At 46.1% G+C, this 17,293-nt stretch overlaps 1 protein-coding gene across 1 annotated transcript in view; it reads right to left on the bottom strand.

Moving 5' to 3' along the window:
* The window catches only part of WDR27 (WD repeat domain 27), a 95,468-nt gene that overhangs the window by 26,834 nt on the left and 51,341 nt on the right, over nt 1-17,293 (bottom strand). Inside the window, 4 exon segments of the mRNA XM_030929333.1 lie at nt 12,822-12,887; nt 12,889-12,944; nt 14,298-14,395; nt 16,226-16,359. Of these exon segments, the coding sequence (XP_030785193.1) occupies nt 12,822-12,887; nt 12,889-12,944; nt 14,298-14,395; nt 16,226-16,359 (354 nt within the window).

Raw genomic sequence — 17,293 nt, 5'->3', positions numbered from 1 at the left:
ACACATATTCACACATATACATACACACACGATATGCACACACATGCACGCATGCATATACATACCCACACATGCATTCATGCATATACATACGCACATATTCACACATATACACACACACATGCACACATATATACATACCCACACATGCATTCATGCATATACACACACGTATTCACACATATACATATGCACACACACATACATATGCACACACACAGGCATTCACACACAGGAACATATACATGAACATACATACACATCATGAAAGGAAAATAACTCTCCAGGCCCCCACATCATAAGCTAAAGGGAAAAGTCAAGCTGGGAACTGCTTGGGGCCAAGCTGCCTCCCATCTATTCAAAGTCACCCCTCTGCTCACTGAGAAAAATGCAGATCTGATTGTCTCCTTTGCAGAGGCTCATCAGAAACTCAAAAGAATGCAACCATTTGTCCCTTATCTGCCCAGGACCTGGAGGTCCCCTCCCCGATTTGTGTCTTCCTGCCTTTGCTTTGAGTTGTCCCACCTTTCTGGACGAAGCGATGTTCGTCTCATGTATGTCGATTGATGTCTCATGTCTCCCTAGAATGTATAAAACTAAACTGGGCTCCGACCACCTCAGGCACATGTCATCAGGGCGCCCGTTCTCAACCTGCGCAAAATAAACTTTCTAAATTAACTGAGACCTGCCTCAGATGTTTGGGGTTCACACACACGCACATACAAACCAAATTCAAGGTGGAAGGAAATGAGCTGTGATATATTTAACTGTTATTAGGAACAGGTATTGAATTAAGAGTTCAGCCCAAAGCCAGACTGTTAACACTTTACTCTTCGTGGCCATTTCACTGAATGTTTATAGAAAAAAGAGAACCACTTGGAAAACAGTATGAATAAAACCATCTCCACAAAGAGAAGAAGAAATGACTGAAAACAAAGTTTAACATAAAATCTATTATTCATTATTTTTACCAGAGCTATAAAAACAGGAAATTTTTAAAAGAAGTGACATTTTTACCATGTCCCTCCTCAAGAGAGCACTGCAGGGTTTTGACATGGGAGAAACGTCCCGGTGAAACAGCCATTGCAGAATTATAACTGAGACAGTGAAACAAACCTGGCCTAACCCACTCTATATTGCTTCTAACCTCCCAGCTGTCCTTTTCATTCCTGGGCTGAGGCCAAACTAACTTTAGCAGAAACTTAGTTTATAGTTCAACTTTGAAACAAAGAAGGTAACAACCCTTTCCCAAAACAAAGCCCCTTCTTGCCTGGGGACTAGACTGCCTTTGGCAGACCTACAAATTAGCTCAAAGACTAGAAACTATGGTTTAGGAGTCATGTAGCTGGAGGCTACAAGATTGTGACCACCCCCCTCCCCGCCACCCAAAATTGCTCCTGGGGATAACATCACTACTGTAAAAGCTAAGATCAGTGCTTCCGATATTTTGCAGACCCTGCACCTAAGGGATCAGCTGGTACCCCACCCCATCAATAAACTGGTTCCGCGGGTCCTGCAGCCCCCACCCAGGAACTGACTCAGCACAAGGGGACAGCTTCGACTCCTGATGATTTCACCTCTGACCTGACCAATCAGAACTTGTGATTCACTGACCCCACCCACCCACCAAATTATCCTTAAAAACTCCCATCCCAGATTCTTGGGGAGACTGATTGGAGCACTAATAAAACTCCATGTCCCACACAGCTGGTTCTGTGTGAATTACCCTTTCTCTATTGCAATTCCCCTGTCTTGATCAACTGGGTCTATCTAGGCAGCAGACAAGGTGAACTGTTGGGCAGTTACCCCAGTGGCTCGGCTGTGGCCCTCTGCCGGTGACGGCACCACTCACAGGGCCCGCAGGCTTTATGCAGAAGTCACAGCCTGCACACCCACTCACATGCAGAGACAGTGAGGGTCCAGCCGGGGTGCCAGGGAGAACCATGCTGGGGGAGGATCAACAACCCACATCTGGGATGAATTATTCTGAACCACTTAGAAGAAAAACTGGTCATTTACTTATTTTGTTTTTAATTGACCCATAATAACTGCACACATTTTGGGGTACAGCGTGGTGTTTTGATACACACACACGTGCGAGGCCCCAACCATGGGATTCAGCACATTGAAAACTCCTCCCAATGGCTACTCAGTGCCAACCTCGGTCTGGGTTTCCTCACACTGGCTGAGGGCATCCTTCTCTAGGCCGTCATAAATGAGCCTACAAGTGCCACAGCCTGAGCAAAAAGAAAGTAAACACAAACACAAACACAAACAGCAAAAACAGCAAACAGGCAGCCACCCACAAGGCGTGGTGAGCACCAGACACAGAGGATCGCAGACAAGAGGCCCTGGAGACACCATGTGCAGCATGTGGCCTCAGGTGTGCGGCATCAGGTGTGAGGCATCAGGTGTGTGGCCTCAGGTGTGTGGTGTGTGGCATCAGGTGTGCAGCATCAGGTGTGTGGTGTCAGGTGTGCGGTGTCAGGCGTGTGGCATCAGGTGTGTGGCGTCAGGTGTGCAGCGTCAGGTGTGTGGTGTGTGGCATTAGGTGTGCAGCGTCAGGTGTGCAGCGTCAGGTGTGCGGCATCAGGTGTGCAGCATCAGGTGTGTGGTGTCAGGTGTGCAGTGTCAGGTGTGTGGCATCAGGTGTGCGGCATCAGGTGTGCAGCGTCAGGTGTGTGGTGTGTGGCATTAGGTGTGCAGTGTCAGGTGTGCACCGTCAGGTGTGCGGCATCAGGTGTGCAGTGTCAGGTGTGTGGCATCAGGTGTGTGGCGTCAGGTGTGCAGCGTCAGGTGTGTGGTGTGTGGCATTAGGTGCGCAGCATCAGGTGTGCATCAGGCGTGTGGTTATCAGGTGTGCAGTGTCAGGTGTGCGGCGTCAGGCATGTGGCATCAGGTGTGCTGTGTCAGCTATGCCGTGTCAGGTGTGTGGCATCAGGTGTGCAGTGTCAGGTGTGTGGCGTCAGGTGTGTGGCGTCACGTGTGCAGTGTCAGGTGTGTGACATCACGTGTGCAGTGTCAGGTGTGTGGCGTCAGGTGTGCAGTGTCAGGTGTGTGGCGTCAGGTGTGCGGCATCAGGTGTGTGGTGTGTGGCGTCAGGTACGCTCTGGATCTGAGGACAAAGAACACCCACAAGAACCTTCCAGATGTGCAAAAGAAGATTCGAAGCTCACCAGAGTGCAGCCCCTCACGCGCCTCTCTCAAGCTCGAGGGACTTAGCAAATGAAACGCTCGGGTCCACTCGGAACTCCTTAGGGAGCCGGAGGGAGGCTGGGCTGTGCCCTAGCGCCATCCCCCATCCCCCTCAGCCCAGCCAGGGACATACAGGACCTAAATCGAAAACGGCCACCGACCGTTTCCAGGGAGCCAGGTGACCTGCCAAGTTCTCTAATAACTAAAGAAAACGTCATTAATTTGATTAGAAATAAAAAGGATAAAGTAACCAATTTAATTAACTAACTTTCCCATGAGAGTCTGACAACCACCAAGAAGAGAGCTCAGCTGACCGTCAACTACAGAGCCCTGGCTGTGGCCTGTGACGGATGCCTGACCCACGACACACGTGAGCCACGGCCACGCAACCCCATGGGATGAAAAACTCGAGACGTGTGTCCATGCGGCCCCAGGTAGATGGCACGAGACCGGGAACACGAGTTCCACCGAGTCAGAGCACGGGGAGTACAAGGGCAGCCGGGCGGCCAAAGGTGGCAGCTCTCACCCTCAGGGCCCGGCCCATCCACCAAGGGGACCTGTCACCAGGTAACGGGGCAGGGACCATCCTTACGGAGGGTCAGCATGGGGTTCTCATTCAGACGCACCTCCTGACTGCTGCGGGCCTCGGGGAGGAGATCTGCCTGAGCAGAGACCGCCGCAAGTCCACGCCTGCTTCCTTGTCCTTCCTTTCCCCGGGGGACTGACTTGAGAGGCCCTGATGGTTCAGCCTAGAGTTAGCAGGAGACCCTACAAGCAGGGGGCCCACAGCCTGTTGACAACTGAAGGCTGAACACACAGGCCGTAGAGCCAATTCATATGATTTCCACAAAAATGAAACTCATTTTGACTTTTAACATCTAATGAGACCAATGGCATATTAACACATAAATAAGGATGGTCTCGGTTAGTTCGCTTAAGTTTTCTTGTCCCTGACCCAGTGGAGCAGCGGGTTTGAAAACACTTGCCCAAGAGCAGGATGAAGTGTGGGGTTCACGCCCTCTCAGTGGCTCCAGAACAACGATGCCGTCAGGCCGGGATGACTTTCCTGCTGCTGTGTCTAGTGGTTTACTGGAAATACCGAAACAGCACTTACCAGTCTAAAGTTTATTTAGTAATAATAGTTTTAAAAGTTTCTTTGAGTCAAGAATGTAGGAAAATAAAAAGCCATCTGATGCTCCAATGAGTAAGTGTGTGACAGTACCTACAAATGCTTTCTACGAATTACCTCCTACTATTTCCTACTATTTACACAAAGCACATCCTCCTCCTTCAACTGCTAGTTAAAGTTTTCTTCTCAGTTTTTTTTTTTTTTTTTTTGAGACAGAGTCTGGCTCTGTCACCCAGGCTGGAGTGCACTGGCGTGATCTCAGCTCACTACACCCTCCGCCTCCCAGGTTCAAGCGATTCTCCTGCCTCAGCTTCTCAAGTAGCTGGGATTACAGGTGCACACCACCACACCTGGCTAATTTCTGTATTTTTAGTAGAGACAGGGCTCACCATGTTGGTCAGACTGATCTCGAACTCCTGACCTCATGATCCATCCGCCTCGGCCTCCCAAAGTGCTGGGACTGCAGGTGTGAGCCACCCTGCCCGGCCTACTCTGATTTTTTTTTTATCTTGCCCAAATCTGGGGAGTCATGCTCTACAAACCATCAATTCTCACCAGATGGGTTTTATTTAACCCTATATATCATGATGACTTACTTTCCAACCTGACTCTGGCGTAATACTATGAGGCAAGGAAGAAAATCCAAATATTTTACCCTAAAACACGTTTCTTTGCCGTATCTTGAAACGGCGCTGCAAAGCTGTCCTTTGTGGGGGAAAATGTGCCTCTGGGAAGAATCTCTGTTCACATAGTTAGATTTCTTTCTTCCAGGCCCTCCCAATCCTAAAGAGATTAAGACTCTAGCACCTTTTAAAGGTCTGAGTAGGAAACATTTGTCACCTATTGTCTCTAAGGGCAGCCACTATGAGACTTCAAAAGAACCTTGGTCTCCACAATCTTGCATCTTAACCTGAACATTTCCTTTCTACTGATCCCAGGTCTTCAGACAAACTCAACCAATTGTCAACCAGAAAATGTTTCCATTTACCTAGAGCCTGGAAACCCCCCACACACCCACCAGCTTTGAGTTGTTCCCCCTTTCTGGACCAAATTCATGTATTTCTGAAATGTATTTGATTGATGTCTCCTGCCTCCCTAAAATGTATAAAACCAAGCTGCGCCCCGACCGCCTTGGCACACGCTCTCAGGACCTCCTGGGGGCTGTGTCACGGGCCACGGTCACTCACATTTGGCTCAGAATAAATGTCTTCGAATATTTTACAGAGTTTGACTCTTTTTGTCAACAGACATATTGTGTAGTGGAGAAGCCTGGGCCTCAGTGTAGCCATCACCCGAATACTGTACACGGTACCCCTTAATTTCTCATCCCTCACCTCCCTCCCACCCTCTCACCTCCCAGTCTCCAGTCTTTTATCCCACCAAGTCCACGTGTGCACAATACTTACCCGACCTATAAGTGAGAACATGGGACTTAACTTTCTGTTTCTGAGTGGTTTAAAACAGCGGCCTCCAGATCCAACCACTGGAGCTGCATAAGACCTGATTTCATTCTTGTTAGGGCTGAGTGGTGTTCCACCGTGTGTCTGTATCACATGCTCGTTATCCATTCCTCTGTTGACAGACGCTTAGTGTGATTCCACAACTTTGGAGTTGTGACTCGTGCTGCAGTAAACACACAACACCACAGGTGTCTTTTTTATGCAACGATTTCTTTTCCTATGGGTCGGTGCCCTGTCGTGGGATTTCTGGATCCAATGGTAGTTCTGTTTTTAGTTCTTTGAGAAATCTCCATACTGTTTTCCATAGAAAAAATTAGCTCTAATTTGTACTAAGTTAGACTCCCACCCACAGTGTCTAAGTGTTCCCTTTTCTACACATCCTCGCCAACATCTGCTGATTTCTGGTGCAAGATGAAACTCTTGTTTGAGGCTTCACTTGGCATCTGGAATAAACACACATGTAGCTGTTTCTCTCATGTCACCACGAGGGAAAGCCAAAGGTTGAGCCCTGGAGTGCCCACGCCAGCAGCAGGTCATGGAGTTCTTGTGGGTAAACGATGGCCCAACTGAAAAAGGCAGGCAGATCGAACGGTTGTAACTCAAATAGGCCCCTTAAAACTGCCATGATTGGGCTTGGACTAAGCAAGCAATTTTTGAGCACCGACTGTATGCTAGTAAGGGATGGTTCTGACCTCAAGGTGAGAATCTCACAGGCGAGAGGATTAACCACACGTCATTCTGAAGGCACTGATGAGCCCTGGAACGGCAGTGTAGGCACAAGACCAAGTAAGGGGCCGAGTCCAACTACTGAGAGGCCAGGGAGGCCTCCTGGGGAGGCGGTGGAGACGGAGCCTGGACAGTCAGGTTTGCCTGTGACCCAGGCCACAGAGCAGAAGCACAGAGTGCAGCTGGTGGACGCTCAGCTCCACCTTCTGAGAGCCCTGGGCTGAAGTGCCGGGGACCAGGCCTGAAGGGGTCAGTCCTGTGTCTCAGAGTCAGCCCTGTTCCCTGGGCTCATCGTCAGGCGGGTGCAGTCGGGGAGCCAGTGTGGGGCTTCAGCTGCTCTGTGGGGTCAGAGCTTAGGTGCCGGTGGTGTCTGCTCAGATCTCACGCCGGCACCCCCACTCCGTCTGGGGCTCTGGGGGGATGAGGATGCCCCATGCTCCACGTTCATGATGCTGCGACTCTGAGGACAGAGCCCACCTCTTCTCGGTAGGTAGAGCACATGTGTCACACAGGAGCAGGCCCCGATGCCCTCCTGTGACTGTCCAGGCCACCACAGAAGCCGACTGGGGCGTGAGAGAATGGCCCAGCCCAGCAACCCGGGCTTCCTGTGGGCCCACAGCTTGAGACTGGGTCTGAGGCATCACCAAGGACACCGACGGGGTCAAGGTGCGAGAAGGCGGCACAGGGTCTGCATGCAGCCGCGGGCTTTTATCCTAAAAGCTGCTGGGGCCTCTGAAGAACTGACAGTGAAGATAAAAATGACCTGGATGGGGTTTTGAAGGCACAGGTCAACAGTGGATGGTGATGGGCAGAGACAAGCCTGTGGTGACAGTTGCTGGGGAGCAACTGCAGGCTGCGGGTGGAACAGAAGATGGCAGCGCTAGGCCTCCCACACCTGCACCTATGCGGGTGCAGTGTCACCTTCCTGAGGTCTGCACACCCACAGAGGTTGACAGAGGGGCTGTGCTGTGTTGAGCAGGGTGGGTGCAGAGGCACCAGCCGAGGGGTGCCGCATTGCCTGTGGGGCCGGGTGCAAAACACAGCAGGCTGTGCTGGGCTCCTGCTGCCTTCTCTGGGCCACACAGTGGGCGGTGGGGGGTCAGGCCCAGGCCCCTCCTGCTGCTACAGCTGTCCCCTCCTCCTTCAAGGCTCAGCCCAGGACCACCTCCCGGGGAACATCTTCCCTGCCCCCACCTTGTTCAGAGGCCCCACAGACCACTTGGTAAACTGAATACACCTCCTGCCTCTGACCCAGAAGGTGATCCTGAGGACGACATCGCGACGCTTTCCGCACGAGTCCGCCGGCGCAGCTCAGAACGCACTCACTCCACATCCGAGTAAGCAGATGAGGCCGTTGCCCCACAACAGGGCACTTCCGTGCCGAAACGGTTGCTCTTCACTGCAGTGGTTTTTGGACACATAGAACCAGCCCTTCAAGAAGCCGTGCGGTCATCCAATGTGTAAAACAGATCAAGGCAGAAGTCTCCTGGTGGACTGGGCATACGGATGCTCTGCTGTGGATGCCAATGGCACCCCTAGGCAGTGCCTCTGCCTCCGAGGAGCTGCAAACCTGGACTCTAAAGAGTCCTCACTACAACACATCAGCAGCTGCCCTTCTCCTGACGGCACATTTCTCATGTCCTCGTAAGAAGAGCAGAGTTCTGATCTGAAAGGCCACAGTTGCCGTCATTCATGACCGGTCCTCCCACATCACGATAATTCGTAACAGTCCTCCTCCACGATTTCCTCGATAACTCCTCACCATCATCACTGCTGATTTCTAACATGTATTTAGAACCAACAATCCTCATTACAGTAAATTAAATGGGACAAGAATGACATTTGACGCTTTAAGTCTTGAAAATAAATGTATTACAATCGAGCCAACAAAATATAAACACCTTTCTAAAAACAAATCTTAATTATGCTACCAATTCACTTCCTGTATCTTCATTCTCCAAGTGAATACTATTTTAGGGCTTGAAGTATTCTAAAAAATCTAATATGCTGCTTCCAATACAACATATTTTAAAAGCCAGAAAAAAGTTAAATGTAAACACAGTCTCATCTGGCTCCTCAAGTCTCCTCAGTTATTGAAGTAAAAGATAATACCCAAAAGAAGCCAAAATGAAATCAGCACTAGAGGAAGAGAGGAAAAACAGGTATCAGACTGTGGAATTCGCCATGCCTGCTGTCTGGAGGCTCCCGAGGCGCCAGGCCCAGCGCCTCCGTCCTCCTCCCTTGGCGGTGTGCACGGGGAGCCTCCACAGTGACCAGGCAGGTGCACTCAGCACATGCTAAGAGATTTACATACATTTAACCCTTTAACAGAGAAAAGCTCTATATATGCAAAAGGCTAGAAACTCTTCTACTGTGAAATGGGGACAGACAGGAAAGGAAACAAAATTGCAAGATCACACCAAACAGCATCATATCATTTTCCAAAATAATTCTCCTGAAAATGTTAGAAAATTGGTTAAAGTTAAAAGAATTATCTTTACCATTATCTTAAACCTCGCATGTTATTTTTTAAGTTACAAATTAGAAAGCATTGAAAACTTCGAAATTATATTTTGCATTTGCAACCTAAACATCTGAAACAATTTAAAACAAATTTGGGAACTAAATTTGGGAAAAAAATCTCAGACTGAGCTCTAATAGGCCAAGTTTTAATCCAGACCAAGTTTCATGGCTCTGTCATAAACCCCATAAAGAAAAGAACAAAAAGAGAAAGAAAATAGGGATTTATAATGGAAATGCTGACAGACCATTTTCCAAACACCAAAAATAAATTATAATTGGCTTTGCAATGACCACCTTTAATAAGAGTCATGCACAACCAATACAAAAATTAAATGAACTAGGAAATATTTTTTCTAATAACTGACAATGTTTGAGGCAAGAAGCAGCAAGTATCAAAAAGCATGGTAAGAAATATGTTTTAAATGTAAAATTGGCTGGGAGCAGTGGCTCACGCTTATAATCCCAGCACTTTGGGAGGCCAAGGCAGGCAGATCACCTGAGGTGAGGAGTTTGAGACCAGCCTGGCCAACATGGTGAAATCCCCTCTCTACTAAAAATACAAAAATTAGCCAGGCATGGGGGCACATGCCTGTAATCCCAGCTACTTGGGAGGCTGAGGAAGGAGAATCGCTTGAACCCAGGAGGCGAAGGTTGCAGTGAGCCGAGATCACGCAACTGCACTCCAGCCTGGGCGACAAGAGCGAGACCTCACCTCAAAAAAAAAAAAAATGTAAAATTTACAACATGAAAGAAACTTCACGTATAAGATTCATTTATCTTCACAACTGAAATTTTTAAACTCAAGAATGACGATATTTGGGAAATTTAGCCAATTCTCACTTAACTGTATTATCTAAAGACTCACAGACTTTAGAAAAACTCACCAGATAGACAACAACATAACATCTCCGGAGAGACTTTTCTTGTTAGCAATCTTTATCTTTAGATAAATTTTTATACACTGCATTTTGAGAATACATCAACAAATTTTAAATACTATTTGTCAAACTTTAACCTCTGCAATCTACATGCTGATGAGTCTTTTTAAGAAACCATTTTTTCTCTAGATTTACATCTACTTTCTTGTACAAAGAATTGAATCCTTTGCTTTCTATTGGTAACAGCAAGTCACAGTTCAATTCGGTGCATGTCAAGTGAGCAGATTCCAGGTTCTAGGTACTACCAAGATCAGACACAAAAGACGGTGCAAACTCTAGTCTGCACTCAGGTATCTTAAAGTCAAATGTCTTTGCGTGGAAGTTTCACTAAATAAATTTAGTAGGTCAGACTTATACTTTAACATTCTACATCCAAATATTAGCTATTGATATCTCATTAAGCTGCACTTGAATTTAAAAGGCATCATAATACCTAAAAAATAAGATGGGTTGGCTGGGCGCAGTGGCTCACTAGCACTCTGGGAGGCCGAGGCGGGCGGATCACGAGGTCAGGAGTTCAAGGTTGGATCAAGGCCAACATGGTGAAACTCCATCTCTACTAAAAGTACAAAAATTAGCCAGGCATGGTGGCACGCGCCTATAAACCCAGCTACTTGGGAGCCTGAGGCAGGAGAATCATTGGAACCCGGGAGGTGGAGGTTGCAGTGAGCTGAGATCATGGCACTGCACTCCAGCCAGGGCGACAGAGCAAGACTCCATCACAAAAAAAAAAAAAAAAAAGAAGAAGAAGAAGAAGAAGAAGAAGAAAGAAGAAAAAATAAATAAGATGGGTATTAGGCTAACAATCATTTTAAAAGTTAATAACTCAATTATTAAATTCATTTAAAAGCCCAGAAATATATAAAATCTAATAATCAAATCTTTGCCTAATCTTGACAGATCTTACTGTGAAATTAGTAGCATCAGATCATGGCTCTCAAATACCAACAGTGCTGCCTATTCTCATTGTAAATTACCAAACTGACTTCTTTTTCCTTCACAGCTTTCCCAGAAAGCATAGAAACCTGGAGTATTACACACAGCACTGATTCAACTAATTCGCACTTGGTTTGTGGAATATGCCATTTTAATAGCCTCATAAAGAAGTTACAGAATTCTTCAAAGGGATTCCTTCATTCATCTGACAGACCCACTGCACAGTGTTTAAAAACATGTTTGCTCTGGTTTATATGCAGGAAGCATCTAAACAAAAAGGGAAAATGCAGAAGAATAATCTTTTCTCCAACAACTCTCTGCAAGCTGATATTTCCATGGTGTTATTCAAACCAGAAAAGCCTTCTCCTATTGAAACTTGAAATGTCCTGTTGATGAACTGGGTGGTGGAGGGGTGGAAGATTAAAATGAAGGCAAGACAAAGATGCCTACCGGAGCCTTTAAACCCTCCCTTCTCCAACCAAGGCTGCCCCACAGGGAGGACACGGAGGTCAGCTTCGCCTCCCCAGGCATGTTCCTGACCTCCAAAGCTCTGACTACCCCACACTGCCAAGTCCCTGGATCTGCCTCTCTGAAGAGCCATCCAGACCGACATGTAGGGAGACCATCTTCCTGGACACAGAGCCTCCGAATCCCGGGATCTCTCATGCTGCACCCATTAACAAAGTCTTCCTGTGGCCCTGACACCTCCATCTCCCCTTTATCCCGAAGAGATGCAGGAACAAATCTGCTTCAATGTAATTTAACTTAACAGCCTGGAATCCTCGCTCTTTCCAATTTGAACTGATTAAAAAACTTTATAAATAATCAGACCACACCTGTCCTGTTAAACAGAAATTTAAAGACTCAAAATGTGGGCCGGGCATGGTGGTTCACGCCTGTAATCCCTGCCCTTTGGGAGGCTGAGGCAGGCTGATCACGAGGTCAGGAATTCGAGACCAGCCTGGCCAACATGATGAAACCCCGTCTCTACTAAAAATACAAAAAAAAATTAGCCGGGCATGGTGGTTCACGCCTGTAATCCCAGCTACTCAGGAGGCTGAGGCAGGAGAATTGCTTGAACCCAGGAAGCAGAGGTTGCAGTAAGCCGAGATAGTGCCACTGCACTCCAGCATGGGTGACAGAGTGAGACTTTCTCTCAAAAAAAAAAAAAAAAAAAAGGTGCAAAATGTGTTAACCTGTGGATAACAAAGTCTGTTTAACCAACATTGCAATACTTCACTTAGCAAAATGATACCCTGAATCATAATATACATGCCAGAGGCATTATAAGTTAAATCCTTGACTTGGAAAACCTTTCCGGGCATATCAACAACCAAAATTACAGTTTTAGTCCCAAGAAATGCAGTTTTGTTCCCAAGACTTAGACCCCCTCTTGGGTAACCAAGTGTCTTTTGAACCGTGCAGCTATCAGACAACGAACTCATCAAATGTCTCTCCTGTAACGCCAACCCTTGAACCCATCGCTGTGGATATTTGTAAACTTTGTCTCTGTCAAAATGGCCTGGCTGTTTCCAACAGCCTCCACCTTCAAAAAAAGCTACTGATTTAGCAAGGCTGCCCCACAGGCCATAGAACCAATGTGTCTACCACACAGTCCACTATTGCTGAAAATATGCAACCCTATCAAGTTTTATGTGAGAATGTTTTCCTAGTAAAATCTTAGTATGAGCCCATAAAATAGTCAAACACAAAACTACAAAACGTAACATTCAACGTGATACTAAAGTATCTCCTAGGGCCAAACATTGAGGCTTCGAATAATTAATGATCAATAAAAATTAACACTGAACTTGGTAGCAAACACTGCTAAAACGGCACCATACATTTGTACCTGTGAAATGCTTTCAGCACATAGTTGTACAGATGACGTATATTATCCAAAAACTGACTCACTTTATTTTGGCAGATTTGATGGACAGGCCGCGAGTGGGCTTCTGCTATCAACGCTGCACTGCAGCCTGGCGTTGAGGTCGAACACTTCCACGGTCCTGTTCCGGCCAGCTGCGAGAACGATGTCTGCGATAATCCAGTTAGGGAGTCCTCTCAACGCTCGTACCCATGGGGAAGGGACAGTCCCTCTCTTTTACTAATAAAAACTTCGGAATATTAGAAGACTCAAGAATGGACGACTAGTTAAGAATTTCTGAAGTTCCGCCTGAAACGTCCTGAGCCCAGTCCAGCCCCACCTCATCTGGCCCCAGGCATTGGCAAGAGCAGGTGGGTGGGGGTGGGGGGCTGCTTAGGGAAAGGGAGACCACCACAGTGCCTGTTTTGAAGTGGGAGTTCCAGCTTCAGATACGTGGTATTTGGGATGCCCATGAAACACCCAATCAGATGTCAAATAATTGAATATGTAGACACTGCACTCAGAAGAAGGGACTGAACTAAGATTAGACAGAGCCACAGAGTGGGTGACAGCACCTGGGGCAGGTCTCATGAGGGGAGACACAACCCAGACAGTGCCATGTTGGCAGGTGACCGTGACATGCTTCATAAACTTGACCTATGAGGAGCAACGTATACATTTAGGGCTCGTGTGACCACCAGCACCCCTCAAGCCTCAGTGCTCAGCCCTGAATGCTGCAGTAATGAGTATATGTGGTGGGAACACAGGTGCACTGGAGTCAAGAGACCCGTAATCCTGGTGTTAGCGCTGGACTACTCTTGACTCTAGTATACTTGTATTCCAGACACCATCATTTAAGCTAAAGTAATCCTAATGACATATTTCTTATTTCTGCTAGGTATTTTAGTACCAATTCTAGTATGAAATTACCACATTTCTAACTAAAACATACTACAACCTCCTACCACTTTATTTTAGTTCAACTATAAAACCCTCCAACAGAGTTCAACTTAGATTGAACTTTGAGTAAATTAAAACTTTATACAATGAATTCCTAAAGATCTGGAGCATTTCCCCTAAATAAATTAAAATTAACTTTGAAAATTAAAAGCAATGGTGTTAGCCATAAAAATCTCAAAAATTAAAGTTCTGGATTCCATTTCATATTATTTTGAACAGCAACTGCTGTGATTTTTGCCAGTTCTGCAGATGAGATAGAATAACGAAATTACTAGACATTAGTCAACAAAGTCCAGAGCAGAAGTGCCAGGTCAGCCCACTGGCTGGATGGCATGAGCTATGCAGCACTCAGGTTTCTTTTTCCTTTGAGGTCCTTTCTGAATATTGAGATGAATTATTAACACGTACAATTAACACAAGGACGGCGAGCTCCATGAGAAGGGTCCCTGCGTTCCCGGAGCCTCACACAGTGCCTGACACTCATGAGATGCTCAGCACACACCTCTGCCAGAGGAAGGACACGCAGGGCGTAAAACCCTACCAGGATCTGGGAGAAAGGATACGGGAATAAAAGTCGTTGACTGCCGATAGACTGGTCATGTCTACTGCACCGGTCGTGGAGAGCCTGCAAATCAGCTTGGACTTGCTCTTCTGTTTATATCTGGAAGAGAAAATCAAGATGATCAATCTTTTTGCTTTCCTTCCACTACACTAAATATCTTATGGTTAAAAACATTAAACATGAAAAGAAAGTTTTCCTATCACTTTAAAAGTCACATTTTATGATACTGAGGGAAAAAGTGAATTAGCTACCTTGATTTTTCTTTAGGGGAAAAAAACCTGTTTTTCTATTAACATCTAATTATTTGTGGTGATTTCTGACATACGAAAGATCCCCCACCTCCTTCTCCTTCTTCAGTCTGTGGTCAAACGCACCAGCCTTTTCCTATAGGGTATTTCCGTGTATGCTTAGAAAAACCTGCCCATCTCCCGCTACATATAACTGAACACATGCATCAGCTTCGCTACCTCCCGAAACCCAACTGAAGTGGCTGCAAAGTGATCTCTAAGGGAAAGTCCCGCAAGATCAGAAAGAGGAGGCAAGAACAAGAAGAGAAGCCGCCAACTCTCAGGGGCAAAGGGCTGTGCCAGCCGAGACGAGAAGCCTGTGACGTAAGCTGACCTATGAAGCTCGCTCCCGGTAAGTAAAAATAAACTTTAGGCCAGATGTGGTGACTCACGCCTGTAATCCCAGCACTTTGGGAGGCCGAGGCACACAGATCATGAGGTCAGGAGTTCAAGACCAGCCTGACCAACATAGTGAAACCCTGTCTCTACTAAAAGTACAAAAATTAGCCAGGTGTGGTGGGGGGCGCCTGTAATCCCAGCTACTCGGGAGGCTGAGGCAGGAGAATCACTTGAACCCAGGAGGTGGAGGTTGTGGTGAGCCAAGATCTCACCACTGCACTCCAGCCTGGCGACAGAGCGAGACTCCGTCTCAAAAACAAACAAACAAACAAACAAATAAACTTTAGGACTGAAAGTACCAGGTATCTCTGAAGACAAGGTTGAGGGAGGGGCCACAGGAGGAGGCCGCCGGGTCCTGGAGCCCTTCCTCTGCGTACAACCTGCCCTAGCACAGGCCAGAAGTCACTCCTGGGAAGCTGTGACATGGGAGAGATGAGAGTGGGGACGCTCTCATTGAGACCAGGGATTCCTTCAAGCCCGTCTATTGGCTGGGAGCTCCAACCCTCTGCAGGTCCCAACCCGACGACCCTCCATGAGAGAAGCAGGCAGATGCGGTGCCCATTCCGACCGCAGGGCACTCGCCCCAATTAACAAACTGAAGTCACACATCTCAGAAACATAACTTTGATTAAGAAAGGTGTGCTTATGTTACACTCAAAAAAAAAAAAAAAATGACATGAATACATAGAGATACAGCAAAAATATAAAACTAGGACCAACAAGCAAACACACCAATCTCAAAAGGAGGGAAAAGGGAAGCGGACAGGACTGGGAGACAGGTTCCTAATTCCTGCTGTAATATTTTATTTCTTTAAAAATTCTGGAAAACAAAGACAGTGAGATGTTAATACTTGTCCAAGCTAAGTGTAGCTAAGGAGGTATTTATTATTCCCCATATATATGAATATATTTGAACTAGTTCATAATTTAACTTTGTATTATCAATAGTATTTGTCCCACATAACATCACTTCAATAGCTGCAGAGCCGAGATGATAACTGAGGTTTCTCAAATCCCCCAGATTCTCGCATTCTGTCATGCCAAAGGCCCCGCACGCAGTAATACAAAGGAAGGTTTAAAATGTGTAGGATCTGGATAATTCCCTCTCATCGGGAGTTCAGTGATATGAGGTTGTTATTAAATTTGGGGCAACTTTTTAAAATGTAAATACCTTTTCAACGTCACATTATTGAAACGGCTTCCTCTGATCTAAAACTAATGCACAGGGTGGAGGGGTGCCTACCTCTTCATCTCATCTTTGCAAGAGTCAATGTGATACTTCAGTAGCTGAAATTCAGGGCCAGAAGATAACAATATAAAGGCATCTATATAATAAAACTGTGCAGACTGTATCGGTTTAGAAAACATGTCTCTGCCCTGTAATGCAAATCAGTAATTATTGTCAATATGATACATGTTAACAAACACACTATTGCTCTAAACATAAAATTATTTCTTCTTAAAACCCAACATCTGTTTATTCTAAATGTGTACATATACTTTGTTAGACCCCATCTACAATTTTTGCTTCTGCCTACTACTTCTGAAAGGTATTATATGATTAAAATTGTACTGTAATGAATGCTTTGAATTCCAGCCATTTAACAACTTTAAAAGAATTGAAACTTAGCAGTAAACATACTAAGTAGCAAGGATTTTATTAAAGCTGAAATTTAAACTGTTTTAAAATGTAGTTGAGGTGTCTGCTCTCAAATGTAGACCTCACAACCAAACATGTTACGACACAGAGCAAGCTGACTGCATCTACAGCCCTCAGCAAACTACTTCCTGAAGCCGCTGCCAAATGCTTCACCTTTACAGAGGCCCTGGGTCTTCCTTAACTGACACTTCCTTTCTTGTCTTTCTCATCTTCAATCCGCTTTCTATAAAAGACCCATAGAAAATAAATGCCAGCATCTTTGAAAATGCGACTGCCTTTTATGTTATGTTCTTTGCAAGTCGCCTGCTCATAATTTCGTGATTTGAAGGTGAGTTTCCTACCATTTCCTTTTCTTTCCCTGTCCTAGTCATAAGGTTATCATCTCCCTGCCTCTCCTTTCCTGTTCCGCTCCCAAATGATCTCTCGTAAGTTCATCAAAACAAGTCACTCTTCTTCCTAAAATATACTCCCCCACATAGTAGCCCCGTGGCCATTTTGCTTCCGGTCTACGAAATCACATTGAATCAATATTTTAAATTCTTCAAATGTTTCAGTATTAATCATGTGGCATTTGCAGACCATCACAAACATAAGGATAGATTTAAGCATATGAATGTATGCACGCACGTGGCAAGTATGTAAGTGTGCGCG

The sequence above is a fragment of the Rhinopithecus roxellana genome, chromosome 4 (assembly GCF_007565055.1).
Source record: "Rhinopithecus roxellana isolate Shanxi Qingling chromosome 4, ASM756505v1, whole genome shotgun sequence".
Taxonomy (NCBI): domain Eukaryota; kingdom Metazoa; phylum Chordata; class Mammalia; order Primates; family Cercopithecidae; genus Rhinopithecus; species Rhinopithecus roxellana.
The sequence above is the reverse complement of the archived record's forward strand: the minus strand, read 5'-3'. Positions and strand labels throughout refer to the sequence as shown.